General features: G+C 38.7%; 1 protein-coding gene across 2 annotated transcripts in view; it reads right to left on the reverse strand.

Moving 5' to 3' along the window:
* The window catches only part of VEPH1 (ventricular zone expressed PH domain containing 1), a 214,387-nt gene that overhangs the window by 88,316 nt on the left and 112,306 nt on the right, over positions 1-13,765 (reverse strand). For both annotated transcript variants that reach the window (XM_007447840.1, XM_007447841.1), the window contains 2 exons: positions 6,489-6,698; positions 5,520-5,917 (listed from right to left, as the gene is read on the reverse strand). In XM_007447840.1, the coding sequence (XP_007447902.1) occupies positions 5,520-5,917; positions 6,489-6,698 (608 nt within the window). The remainder of the gene's footprint in view (positions 1-5,519; positions 5,918-6,488; positions 6,699-13,765) is intronic.

Consider the following 13,765-nt stretch of genomic DNA (forward strand, 5'->3'; position numbering starts at 1 on the left):
CCCTACAGGGCACATACTGCCAGTTTCATAATGAAAGTAAATTAAAAAAATAACATTCACTTTCCTGAAATTTGGTTTGTGGCAAATTGGATTGGAATGTACTCTTCTGCTGGGGACCATCAGTGGCTCAGGACCATTTTGTCCACCACTGCATGCTTTGGAGTAAAGACAGTCCCCAAACAACAATAACAGAAGACTGATAATAATCTCTGAGTATGAGCTTCCCTAAAAAAAAAGATAAAAATACTCACTACAGACATAAAAGTATAATGCCATATAGCCTTCTATTTTACAAATAATACATTTAGAAGAATATATTTAAGAATATGAAATATGTCACAGTGGACTACTTCTGCTCCTAGCTATCTCCTCCTTTTCTTCCTCCTCTTTCTTCCTCTTTTAATGTGGCTACTTTTAGGGCGAGATATACTGCAAGGCACTCCTATGCATTTTTTGCTCAATTTATGTACTTACTTTTGCTTCTGTTGATTTATTAGCACAGTCCCTTTAAATCCATTAGACACATACCCAAGGTGGACACTATATTAGAGGAACTAACCATTTCAAGAGTTTAGTTGACTCATTTCATTTACTGACAGATAATTTCTCCCAATTTCCATACAAAACGTGCTTATCAATCTCACTTTGCACTGTTTCCTAGCTGGATGAATAAACATCTCATCCATAGATAATATCAGGTAAACCAAATGCAAGTATGCAAATAAGCAGCACACTTCTTTGTCCAATAGCACAGTTAGGGCATTTTTCTTTAGTCATTTATTTGAATGTGCAAAGAAAATCAAACTTTTTATTTTTTAATAAGGAAGAGCTTGTGAAAATATAATTAATGAGAAATAAAGTTATATCTGATGCCCTCTAGTAGAACAAGTTAGGTTGTGGATTTAAGTGCATAACATCCTTACCAGTGACACGGTATCTGTCTAGGCCTTACAGCTACTCTTGGCTGGGGATGAACAAGGGCAGTGACTTGATGTTAACTTGATAGAGGAGTTCAGAAGGGGTCTTTTCATATTATTTGGGTGTTTCTCATGGGCCAATGTAGATTACAGAAAGCAGGATGTGTGTGGCAGGAGAAAGTGAAGGGGAGAACCCTGCCACCATCCTACCTGTCTTCTTTTGATTCAAATCCACTCTGGAGAAATGGGAACTGGTGAGTAGGTCATCCAAGATAAATTCCAAAGCACTAAGAAAAATTCTCTAGAAAATTTTTTCCCTAACAAGTGTTCTCCAGAAGAGTTCAGTGGACCACATCGGTGAAATGAGGTTCCAGAGAACTTGTGACATCTTTCCTATTTTGTTGTTTTCCCTCTCAAATTGTGTGGAAAAACTTTAGGATTTTTCTCTATCTGCGTATCTTACAACTCTTCCCATGGGTAAATGATTCTAATCCTAGGATTAAACCAATCTATTCTAAACAAGAAAGAAAGAAACCTACCCCAGAACCATTAAGTGGATCAGTGTTATCATTATCCTCCAGATTGGACCAACTGAGGAGAAAGAGGTAAAGGACTGGTGTGGGCTTTGTCTCCTCGGTCAACCCAATATGAGGCTGGACTTGACTACATGCAAAATTTCAATAAGGAAGCCTTATTTATAATTAATTATGAAAACAGCACCTGCTTCTTGATTTTTACAATGAGCTGTATTTTATTTTTGTATATTCTCATATCTGTTCAAGTCAAGAAAAATCAACTCATGTGGGTCTATTAGAGAAAGGACCACATTACCAGACTTAAAATTAGCTTTCTGCAAGTCAGCCTTGCTGATGTGCTCTACAGATGGGATGTATTTTCACCCAATCAGGAAATACTTCAAAGCGAACCAAGGCAGCATTGATGGGTTCTTGTAAGATTTTATATCTTCCTTTATAGAACTCCAGTGATGGGCCAGATTTTCAAGGATTTATTTTAATATCATGTGCTTTGTTTTTAACCTCTAAATCATTTTTGTTCACATAAATGAATACCAGTGATTCAGATTTTTAAAATACCCCTTGGCAGATGAACAAAATTCCTCTGGTCTTTCATGTAAATATAATCAGGCAGATATTAGACTATCACTCTGCACATGAATACATAACTTTCAGTGGCTGGCAAACCTGCTCCTATGCCAGAGGTCAATGGAGCCAAGGAGAGAATAACTGACTAGGGAATAACAGGCTTTCATACCCAAAATGAACTGCTGACCCAGCTTCAATAAGACCTGGGGTTTGACAGTTTTTCCAGATATGATGATAGATTTGTGCTGATCTATTTGCCCATTGCCTGTTCCCACTGTGATCAATATCATGCAGTAATAAGATGGCTGACTGAGGACAAGAATGCTGTTTGTGACTTGATTCACCACATACTGAATTCTGCTGTACAGTGACTATGAGGCTCCTGTTCTTTCAACATATTTTATTACTGAAGTATTATGTTGAACCATATGAAAGTGATGTTTTTGTCAGTCAAAATAAGGAAGTTGAACATCAGTTTTTTTCATATGATTCAAACCAATACAAAAAGAACTTCTTTAAAGGATTGTTTTGTCATGTCCTTTTAGCACAGTCTAAAATTATTCTTAATTCTTTGTTGTTGTTCTTGTTCTTATTTCCTGCTGGCTTATTTGTCTTTTTAATAGTGTGGAAGTGGTTTTTATGGTTCTCCTCTATGATTCTTGATTACTTTGCATAATTTAGCAAGAAAGACTAAGTATCCCTCTTTTATATCAACAATACATTAAACAGAACACAAATCCTAAGCCTAAATCTTTCTTCATTAAATTTTTAAGGAAAGAAACACAATATTGTTGAGCCGAGTGATCTCATGACAATAAGCAAAACTGTGTCAGCCAGATGACTGCTGGAGTTTTGCTGAGTGGTTTACACAATCTGAAATAATAACAGTGTGTCCCCTGCAGTCAGTACCAGTCCCTTCTCTGTGGATGTATTTACAGTGAGTCACATAAATCTTCAATCCCTCACTCATATCTCAGTGCAAGGCACTTCCCAGGAACTTCCAGGAAATTACAAAAGCATGAATGAATCCAAAATGTCAACTTAAAAAAATACAATCTCAGTTCTAGGCCATGCTTGGTAGAAAACATGAAAAGAAAAAACTTTTTTTTTTTAAGTAAAGATGATGGATTCATTCAATATTTTGTGAAAAAAACCCAAGTCACCTAGTTAACTCTCAAACTCCCAAAAGAATTCAAGGCCATAAGAAATATCATTTTGACAACTAGATGCTTGAAGTAACTTTGCCAGACTTCTTTCACATTTTCACAAGATTAAACCTCACCGTATAGTACATCTTTAATGATTTAAGTTAAACTTAAAAAATAAAACTAAAAAACTATTCCAGTAGATGAAAATGTATCTAACTTTATATTTGCTACAGACGTCCTCTGTCAAACTGGGAAATTCACTTAACCTTTCTTATATTAAATTCTCCAACATGTGTGTTAAATACATAGATAATTAGTGAAGCATGCAATTGTTAAGAGTTTGTGTTAATTCAGTCTTATTGATTTTAGCCATTATCAAGTCCTGGTGTACTTAATTATCCAAAACTTATATTGAATATGAGCAATATCACTTTTATTGTTACCATTTCAAAAAAGAGTTTTAAGACGGCTAATCAATAAATTAATGTAAACAGTTTTGAAAATGTCAGATTCCCTAGAGATCACCACACTAAGTGAAGTAAGCCAGACAGAGAAAGACAAATATCATATGGTATTGCTTATATGTGGAATCTAAAAAAAATGATACAAAATGAGCTTATATACAGAACAGAAATAGACCCACAGACACAGAAAACAAACTTATGGTTACCAAAGGGGAAAGGGGGAGGGAGGGATAAATTAGGAGTTTGGGATTAACATATACACACTAATACATATATATAAAATGGATAAACCAACAAGGACCTACCGTATAGTACAGGGAGCTATACTCAATATTTTGTAATAACCTATAAGGGAAAAGACTCTGAAAAAGAATATATGTATACACACACACACACACACACACACACACACATATATATGTATAACTGAATCACTTTGCTGTACACCTGAAACTAACACAACATTGTAAATCTACTATACTTCAGTTTTTTAAAAGAGAAAATGTCAGATTCTATACAAACATGCTAAACAGTAATATTTGTCATTACAAAATGCTTGAACCGCCCTTTTCCTTTGGTAGCATGAGAATCCACCTTCCTCTGACATGGAGTGGGAGAAGGGAATAGAAAGAGTATAAAAAAACCCTCCTAGTACCTAAACATGAAAGGGGATGATGGTCAGTGGGTGGGTAAATATAAATTGGATTCCCCATCCTTCAGCTGTGTTTCTTTCTCGAAGAGAGGCTGCCTGGCTTTTTCTATGAGAGCTGAAACCTGTGAAAAGATGTCATGTCCTAGGAGTGGGCAAGGACCTTAATCTAAATCTCAAGGGAAGAACATGGCTGCTGCTTGAGAGTGACTGTAGGAAAGATCTAATTAGCCCGAGAGTGCCTGCAGCCATCCACATCTTCTCAACCCACTACCAGAAGGGTAAGCCTGCCCTGGGCACTCTGCCATTTTAGTACCTGTGTCTCCAACCCATCATCTTTCCTGGGGCCAGGACTGGGCACAGAATTTAAAGGAGCACCAGAAAATTTAGTAGTCAAGATAAATAATATTTTTAAAAATCAAAATTAATACAAAAAGTCCATGATAAACAAAATATCAAAACTGTAAATAAAGACATGCTCAGTATTACTACTTACCTCCTTTTGCTTCAGCTCATTATGGCTTGGCAAGATGTTGTTACTAATTCTGACTTTACTTAAAATTTTACTGAGCTTTTTTGGCATCTCCTTAAATCGGGCACCTCAGGGAAGTTCCGGCCCTGACATTCTTTTCTTACTTTGTCTGTTGTTTACTGACTAGCTCACACTCTCACTGGCTCCTGACCTTACATCACCTCCTGACTATGGTTTCGATCTTTTCTTTTGATAGTCTAACCTCCAAGAGATCAGGGAGTGCGTCTGTTTGGTTCATAACTGAACCTTTGGCACAGCGCCTGGCATACGGTAGCTGTTTCGTAAGTGCTTGTTGAATGAATAGAAGGAAAATCTCTTGGAGCTCGACGCTGCCCATAGCTTTCTTGCATGATTATATGGACTGAAAATGCCTCTGGTTGGACACCTACCCCAGAGTCTATTTTGGGGGCCACATATCCCTTTCTAGAATTTTCCTGAACACTATGGATGGGAAACCAGAAACAATATATTTTGAGGTTTGAAAAAATCAGAGTTGGTAGATTTAGGCATATTCAAATGGAATCAAAAAGATGATTAAACTTACTGGGGAAAAAAAGCAATTAAAATAATGTAAGGGTATTTTCAAATTATCTATTTTGCAAAAGATCCAGAAGGGTATGGCGATTTACATTACTGGAGTTTTATTTTTTTGTTTTTTCTAGCGATACCTGAAATTTCTTAAGTTTGGTGAGTTCAGGTCACTTACCTTCAATGGTACACTGGTCAGGGACTGGAATCTTCTTTCCCATTTCCACAGCATATGCTTTCACTTTACTGAGGTTTTCCTTTAAGTGCAAGTAGAGCTTATCATGGTATTCTACAGGCCTTGAGGTTGTATCTGGAGTTTCTTCCTGATAGTTTTCTTTCACTGTTTCTGGCAAATTCTCAGATTCTATATGTATAATACTCGGGTGTGAAACTGAAGAATTTACCAGTTGTGATCCATCAGTGTCTCCCTTAAAGAGTGACCTGTCATGTCCTTGGCCAAGTGGGTCTATTTCTGAAAGAGAGATGCTGGCTGGCGTATCTCCACTCTCTACAACTTCCCCATCCTCTGAACTCAAGTCATTCGTTAGCACGGTGTGCAAAGCCAAACTCTTTGACCTACAATACAAACAAACGGAAGGCTGAGGCAGGTAAAGAAGCTGGGCTACCGTTTACTGACAAGGAAAAGAAAGAATAATAAAACTGGGGCAAAAGTTACTTCCTCTAGAGTGTGAAACTGAAAATTGGTGCTATTAACAGAATTTGATAAAACATACACATTATGTAATAAGCTAAACCTTTGTAGATCTAGGCTACCTCCCAAAACAAAGATTTAAAAATCCGTTTCATGGCAAAACTGGCTGGGAAATGGTGAACTTACATATTTATATTCTTTTTTCTACTTTTGCTTCTGCTTTTTCATCAGAAATCAAGAAAAGCTTTTGACAGTCATTCTCAATATCAGCAGATTTATATTTAAGAAGTGTTTTAAAAAAAGAAACCATAGGTTTGTGACTTTTATTTGAATTCTCCTTTTAATATAGCGAGCTTCTTTGGATAACGAAAGCACTGTGGATGAAATGTGCTATAGGTAAAAGATATTTAAAAACCACTTAATAAAAGTGTGATAACAAAACTAATAGCAAACATGAAGCACATATTCTAAAAACCAGCCAAACAAAATTTATACCTATTAAATCTAATGTCTTTTCTTTCCTCCTTAGAAATTTGGTCCAAACTATATCTTCTGATTGAGCCAGGGGTGTGGCCCTCAGCATTTATTTTCTCTTCAAAAGCCTGTATTTTAACCTGGAGCTTTTCATGGTCTTCATTTTCATCAACAGTGAGGCTGGCTTCTTCCAGCTTCTCAAGAAATTCGATTTCAGTGCTGGGTTTTCTCCTAAAAGAATGAAAATCATTGCATTCGATGCTCATCACATATACCCTTCAGAACAGTGTTAACTGCTAACTGCTTCTTATTCAAAACTGAAAACTGTACATGCTCAATTTTTTAATTTGTCATTTGACAAATATTTATTGAGTAACTACTATGGACACAGGTCTTTGAAATTGCTTCTACAGTGTATTCGGCCAGAAGTTTAGAAACATTGGTGTTTATGGCAACTTTGTATTAGAAATCCTTTTGAAGGATTCAGAGGATGAAAAGCAGTTTTTATGGTCATCTACCATATTCTTATCTAGCTTTCCAAAGCATGCTTTCATATGAAATTCATGCCAGGAATTTTCTAGAAAACATATATGCTGATCTGTCTGTACTGAAATTATTAGAATAAGAACATTTCAAATGGACTGTGTAAACTCATGGTTTTGTTATTTTAAGGAAATCAGTGGGACTCTTCCATTTTATGAAGCAAGAAAAATCTTTCCGAATTTTGTTATGTTGGAGGAAAGAGGTTTTCCATGAATGACATTAATAGTTGCAAATATCTTGTATAGTAGAATTTATAAAACACTCTGTGGATCATTAAAATTACCTCCTTTAAGGCAGGGGCTATTTGTGAAATAACTTTGTTACCTCTCTAAGGGCTAACAGTGGCTTAGATAGAGTAAGACCCCACAGACAAGCTGCAGAAATAGCTCACTGATGCTCAGTGAGGTGCTGAATGATTAGAGAAAAGTAGTTTGCATTTATATTCCCTTACCTGCCTTCTAATATCGAGCCAGACTAGAGCTACTTTAATTTCAATTTAATAACCACTATCAATCATATAACTTGGGGTTAGGATTAATTCTTTCCTTATAAACACAAGGGTTTATAATTTCTAGAAATCCATTCACCAAGATGGCTCAATAATTCTGTTGGTTGTCTGTGTGTATTTACTTGGTTTTCGTATTTTTCCTAGAGGTTGAGGGAAGGTGCCTCAAATTCACAGAAAAATCCTGGCTTTTTCAAACATATGGCTATTTTTCCATAAGGGCCAAAGTAAACCTGTCATATTTCTTAAGTTAGGGTGAGAAAATAAAATTTCGGTTTTCTTAGCGGCACTGCTTTCTTAGGAAAAACCAACATAGAGGGGCTGTTGATGATTTTTTTTTCAGTTACTTTCCACCTATTCTGGGGCCATGTCTGTGGTGGGCATTGTTGAAGGGTTGGATCCTGCAGCTTTTCTGACTGGCCCAGAGAGGGGTCCTGGCCTTGAGGGAGGGTTCCTAGCTTTGGGTCCTCAGGGGTTGGAGTCCTCCTGTTAGTCCAGCCCAGGGAGAGATGCTGAAGGTGAAAACTGGGAAGGAGAGTAGATCATACATTAAGTAATAGGACATTGTTCATTGTGTAGTAAGCTATTTCTGGGAAAATTTAAATGCATTTTTAATATAACTTTTATAGGCTTCCTATGGTTTTGCATAGATAATGAAAAACTTATTTTCCATCCCATGATTTAGTGAAATATACATGAGTAGATTTCAAGAACCAGCACATGGGAATAAATGCTCATCTACATCTTCCAGCCAGAAGATTCTAAAAGCTGAATTTTTGCTCCTATTCCAAATAAAATCAAGATAGTGCTGTCATTGGATGGTATTTTAAAAACCATCATGATCACAAAGGTTAATTTTAAAAGATCCTTCTCAAGATGAGAAATTTGGGGCAGTATTTATTTTCTATCTATGTTAATCCATGTATAGTCACCAAACTAAAGTATTCCTCTGGTTCCTTGGAACCTAATCACACTTCAAAAATGAAAGATACCTTTATTTTTGAACTTTATTTTAGAAATTTCTATAGCTGGGATTATTAAAACTTAAAAATTTGTGAAGCACAAAGTATACCCCAATATGTATATATCAGATGTTGAGCATTAAACAAATTTTTAAATCTCAAAACATACAAGTTGTTAGAGGTATAGTTTCTCATGTATTTACTAGTTTTTTCTTTCTACATAAAGCTCTCGGTTATAGCAACAGTTTAAATGATAGAATTTTCTTCCAAAAAACTTCAAATTTCACATGATTATAGGAAATCTCCCTCAATAATTTTATTGGATCAGTTTCTGATTTTTTTAAATAAAATTTTCTTACTTATGGAGATCTTTTATTTCATGTCCTCTTCATATCAATTTCCCCATCTACAAAATGGAGATAATAACTATACTTAACTCATAGGGTTGTTGGGAAGCTGAAATGACAGAATCGGTGTGAAGCACTGTTCCTAGCACAAAACAGGAAGTCAGGAGATGTTAAATTTTATTATTACTATTATTAATTGTCATTATTATTATTACTCCCCTGGAAGCTTTATCTGTCCTTGTCTAGGCATTGTGTTAATGTAAAAAGAAAACACCAATGGCCTAGACAGAGGCAGATCAATATTTCATATCCTGGAAGGTACTGATGTCCCCTGGAGAACGTTACGGCATCAGACTTTAGGAGAGGACAGTCACTCAGCCCCCTTTCCCTGCCCCTGTCTCCAGTCACCAAGTGTTGGCTGTTAAGCACTATGGACTGTGTGAGTCAGAGCTCTCGTACCTGGGAGCATGCCTTCCTTCACCTTCAGATTGCCTTACAGCATCCCTGAGGAGACTCTGGGCATGAAAGAAGCTATGAGTTAACCCTAGACATCTGCTGACCCAAGAGGGTTAGGTCAGGTGCCTCTGGGGCAGGTTGCCAGGTATCCAGCCAAATGTGAATTTCAGATAAACAACAAATATATTTTTTAGTATAGGTATGTCTCTAATGGGACATAGTAAAAAATGTATTGTACTATACTAAAATGATTATACTTATACTAAAAAATTATTTGTTCTTTACCTGAAATTTAACTGGATGTCTTGTATTTCTATTAGTTTCATCTGGCCACCCTACTCCTGGGTAAATCCCTGCTGCTCAGTGGGCAGGGAACTATAATGCTCATCCTTGTTCCCCTGTGCCTGGCACAGTGCTTGACACTCACAGGTACCTGAAGTGTTTGCAGAATAAATGAACTGAGACCACCTACATCTCTGAAGCCAGCCTGCTCCCTGCACCCACAAAAAACCCTCTGGAGGTCTACCAGATGTCTGTGAAGCACTGGCTGCTTCTCCTGGTCCATGGGGAGTAGGGGATGGGGCAGTGTCATTTGGTAAATATCAACTGTGGAGAGAAGCAAGGAGCAAGAGTAGGAGTGAAAAGAGGGATTTGCAAAGGGCTAAATAAGTAAAGAAGCAAGAATAAAATGTCTGGGCCGGAAAAGTAATCTCTAGATATGAGGCTGATGAGTGTTACTGATGAGTAGGTTTCTCACCACAAAGAATTTCTCTCTTATACACGATCTTCCTTGTTTTTATGATTTGGAGATTTTATAACACAGGAGTCAGGGGATAGGGGTGGTAATGAAGGGTCTCCAAGGTAGCCAAAGCCACAAGATGGACCAGAGAGAATTTTCTGTTACTGACCATCAATCCACCTGGATTTGTCACAGAGTTTTGCTGGCAGAGAATTAGGATAAGTTTTTGTTCCAATAGGTTGCAAGGCCAGAAAATGGTAGGTAGAAGTTTGAATTTATAAAAAACACTCCCTGCTCTTTGGCTTCTCCTCTTGGTTTTTAAATTTAGTATAAATAGATAGGAGAGAATTCTTTTAGAGAGAGAAACTCTGCATTCCTTTTAGAGCAAAGAAATGCATCACAAATGTGAAAGTATGGGTGGAGAGTGGAGGTCCCGGTCCTGTTTACATTTATTTGTGGGGGCCAGGGAGCTGGGCTCATGCAAAGGGGTTATTTTTCTTTTCCATTTGTTGCTTTTAACTCCAGAGGTAATTTTACAGAAATCTTTGTCAGAGTTCTATAATCCCCTAAATATTAACTTGGCTTTAACTCAACATGCCACATTACAAGAGGCTCAGATGATTTCCAGTCTGAACAGTTTTTGGTGTCTATTGCCAAGGTAAAGTTTGTAAAAGCATCTCTAGGGATACCCAGGGGGGGCAGAGGAAGGCCTAATTATCTCCCTCTTGTGTGAGCGGGACTCCCCCTAAGAAACGAATTGGTCCTTGGGCAGTTCACTGTTCTCACTAAGCTGGGAGATGAGACTATAAAGCTGGCAGAGGTGGAGAGATTGGCAGCCTCTCCTCCTGGCTCCTTAAATCAAAGAAAAATAATATTAGTTAACTTCTGATGAGCTTGGCTTATGATCCCATGCCCAGGATATGTATCCTGCAGAGTTGAGCTTGTTAGAGGAGAAGTAGGAGAATATGATGAACCAAATCCACATAGGAGTCCTAAATTCTTAGGATGTTATGTTCCCTACTCTTCAGCAGTTTCTTGGGTCATCAATCATCATAAGAATGACAGAGATGATCCCCCAGCTCCACAGCACTGTCATCTGTTTTGGAACTGAAACGAGTAATGCCTCTGGAAAAGCTAAACTTGAATACTAAGGGAAAGGACAATGTTGAATCCAAATTCTTGGTACTCTCTTCTGCCCCTGACTGCCTCAGTGCACAAGAGCAGAGACCAGCAGGTGCTCAGTTATATGGGCACCAGAACATAGAACTTGCTGAAATGAAATGACTCCATGGTTTATTTCATTCACAACAAGATTCTTTTTAGGGGCTTCGAAAGGAGAGCGTGATGGGGAAATAGACTGAATATGGCCTTCCAGGGAAAAGATCTAGGTTTATGACTCCAACCTCCTGTTTGTTAGTGACAGGCAAATCTCTTTATGACTTTTCTGTTATCTAAAAATGGGATCAATGATACTGTATCACCAGGTTGCTGAAAACATTATAGAAGATAATGGATTTGACAGTGTAGCCCAAAACAGAATGGGCATGAAAATGTCAAATGGTAAAACTCTAGGGAGCTACTGCCCAGTGTGGACATTTGATACCGAAAGAAGGCAGCTTGTACAGGTGATACCAAACCTGGAAGATAAGCTTCTTCTTTTTCTAAGCCAGGAAGGACCATACAGTCCCTCCTACCTCTGCAGCATCCTAAAGACTGCGGACTATAGGAGAGCGACCCTCCCTACTGTGTGAGCATACAAGGACTGGGATATAGAAATGGTCGATTTTTAAAAAATCTCTGTACTTCAAGGATGAATTCTGAGCAATTGCAGGCATGGAGAGAGAACGTTCTGCTAATAGAACAAAAGTTTAAAGTCCTGATACGAGGAAGTGATCACTCTAATACAGATGCTCAGTCATTTGTTCTCTTTTCATTTAACCAACACGAGAAGGAATGGGACACAGAAAAAGATCAGCAAAAAGTGCAAAGCCTCTGCCCTTGGCTGCTTAAAGTGAGGTTGCTGGACCAGCAGAATCATCATCACCTTAGAGGTTGTTAGAGATGCAGAGTCTCGGGCTCCATCCCAGACCTGCCGAATCAGAGTGTGCACTTTAACCCAATCCCCAGGTGTTCCAGGGCACATTCAAGTTTGAGAAGCACTGGCCCAGGCACTGAAAGAACAGAATCTTAGGCAGACCAGGGCAGAGGCACTTACCCTTAATCAAGCAAAGCTGCCAGGGGTTTCACTAATTCTGTAGTAAGGTGAGACTTAATAAACTGTGTGTGGGACTTCTCTGGTGGCAGAGAGGTTAAGAATCCACCTGCCAATGCAGGGGACATGGGTTCGACCCCTGGTCTGGGAAGATCCCACATGCCACGGAGCAACTAAGCCTGCGCTCTAGAGCCCATGCTCCACAACAAGAAAAACCACCACGATGAGAAGTCCGCACGCTACAAAGAAGAGGGGCCCCCCGCTCGCCACAACCAGAGAAAGCCCGCGCGCAGCAACCAAGACCCAACGCAGCTAAGTAAATAAGTAAGTAAATAAATAACTGTGTGTTATTTGGAGTGTGGTAAACTGTATGCAGTTCCCTCACATTCCATAGCTTTATCCTTCTCAAGCCTTCCAGGGTCTTCATCAGTTCTGAGGTAAAGGTACCTTTTCACTTTTTGCCCCTGACAGATACTGGTTCAGATGGACCGGGAATTATTAGTCAAGGTTCCCGAGCCTGGAATGGGTAGACCTGGTGAGCGGCAGCCTTACCAGAAGGCTGACAGATCCTAATAAATTGTCATCTGGATGTGGCACAAGTTACAAAAGCACTTTGAAAATTATAAAAGAGTACGAAAATGTAACATAGTAATGTCATCAGAACACTCTGAATCAGGGGCGAGAATTGTAGGGACAACACGCTCCTCCTTTTCTAGGCTAACTTTTTTTCTGGGAACGTGAGCAGGTAATGGAGGCTGGCCATGAGGATTAAGTGGAGGGTATCTGCCATGAAATGCAACCACTGGGCCTGAAGAGGGAAAAAGGTAAGACGTTGTCACTCACCATCGTTTAATACTGGAAGAGCAGGGCAAGGGTTAAGTTATCCTTTTTGATACCTCCCCTCATCCGGTCTGCCCATTCTACTAATGAAGCAGGCCCTTTGCCATCTCCATTTCACAGATGGAGTAGCTGAGACACAGAGACGTCGACTAATTTACTGAAGATCAACTAGTAAACCCAGCATTAAACACAAGTATCCACCTCCAGGGTTCACCCGCTTCATACCCTCCTCCCCCTGCCTCTTAGTAGGTGTTTCCTTCAGTTTGCCTTTGACTCTACCACAGGAAGAAGCAATACATATTTTGGGACTGGTGATAGCACAGTAACCAACAAGAATTATTATATGCTAATGTCGCCAAGTAACATCCTGTGGGAACACACCAGAACAGAGCTTACATATAATCGCTGAGCAAACCCTTCACAGAGGTCTGAAAAATAAATTCTGGTGTCCCCTTTAACAAAAACTGAAAGGTGTTCAAAACTCAGGAAACAGCATGCAAATAGCAACTTCAGAGTTCAATTATGATGGATATCAAAAAGGAATAGGGAGCTTTTGGGGAATGAAAATAGCAAACAGCTGGGTCATCAGGGTCAAGTAGAACTGTTTTTTTTTTTTGTTTTTTTTTTTGCGGTACGCGGGCCTCTCACTGTTGTGGCCTCTCCCGTTGCGGAACACAGGCTCCCGGCCCCGCGG

This window comes from Lipotes vexillifer, unplaced genomic scaffold (genome assembly GCF_000442215.2).
Source record: "Lipotes vexillifer unplaced genomic scaffold, Lipotes_vexillifer_v1.1 scaffold1207, whole genome shotgun sequence".
NCBI lineage: Eukaryota > Metazoa > Chordata > Mammalia > Artiodactyla > Lipotidae > Lipotes > Lipotes vexillifer.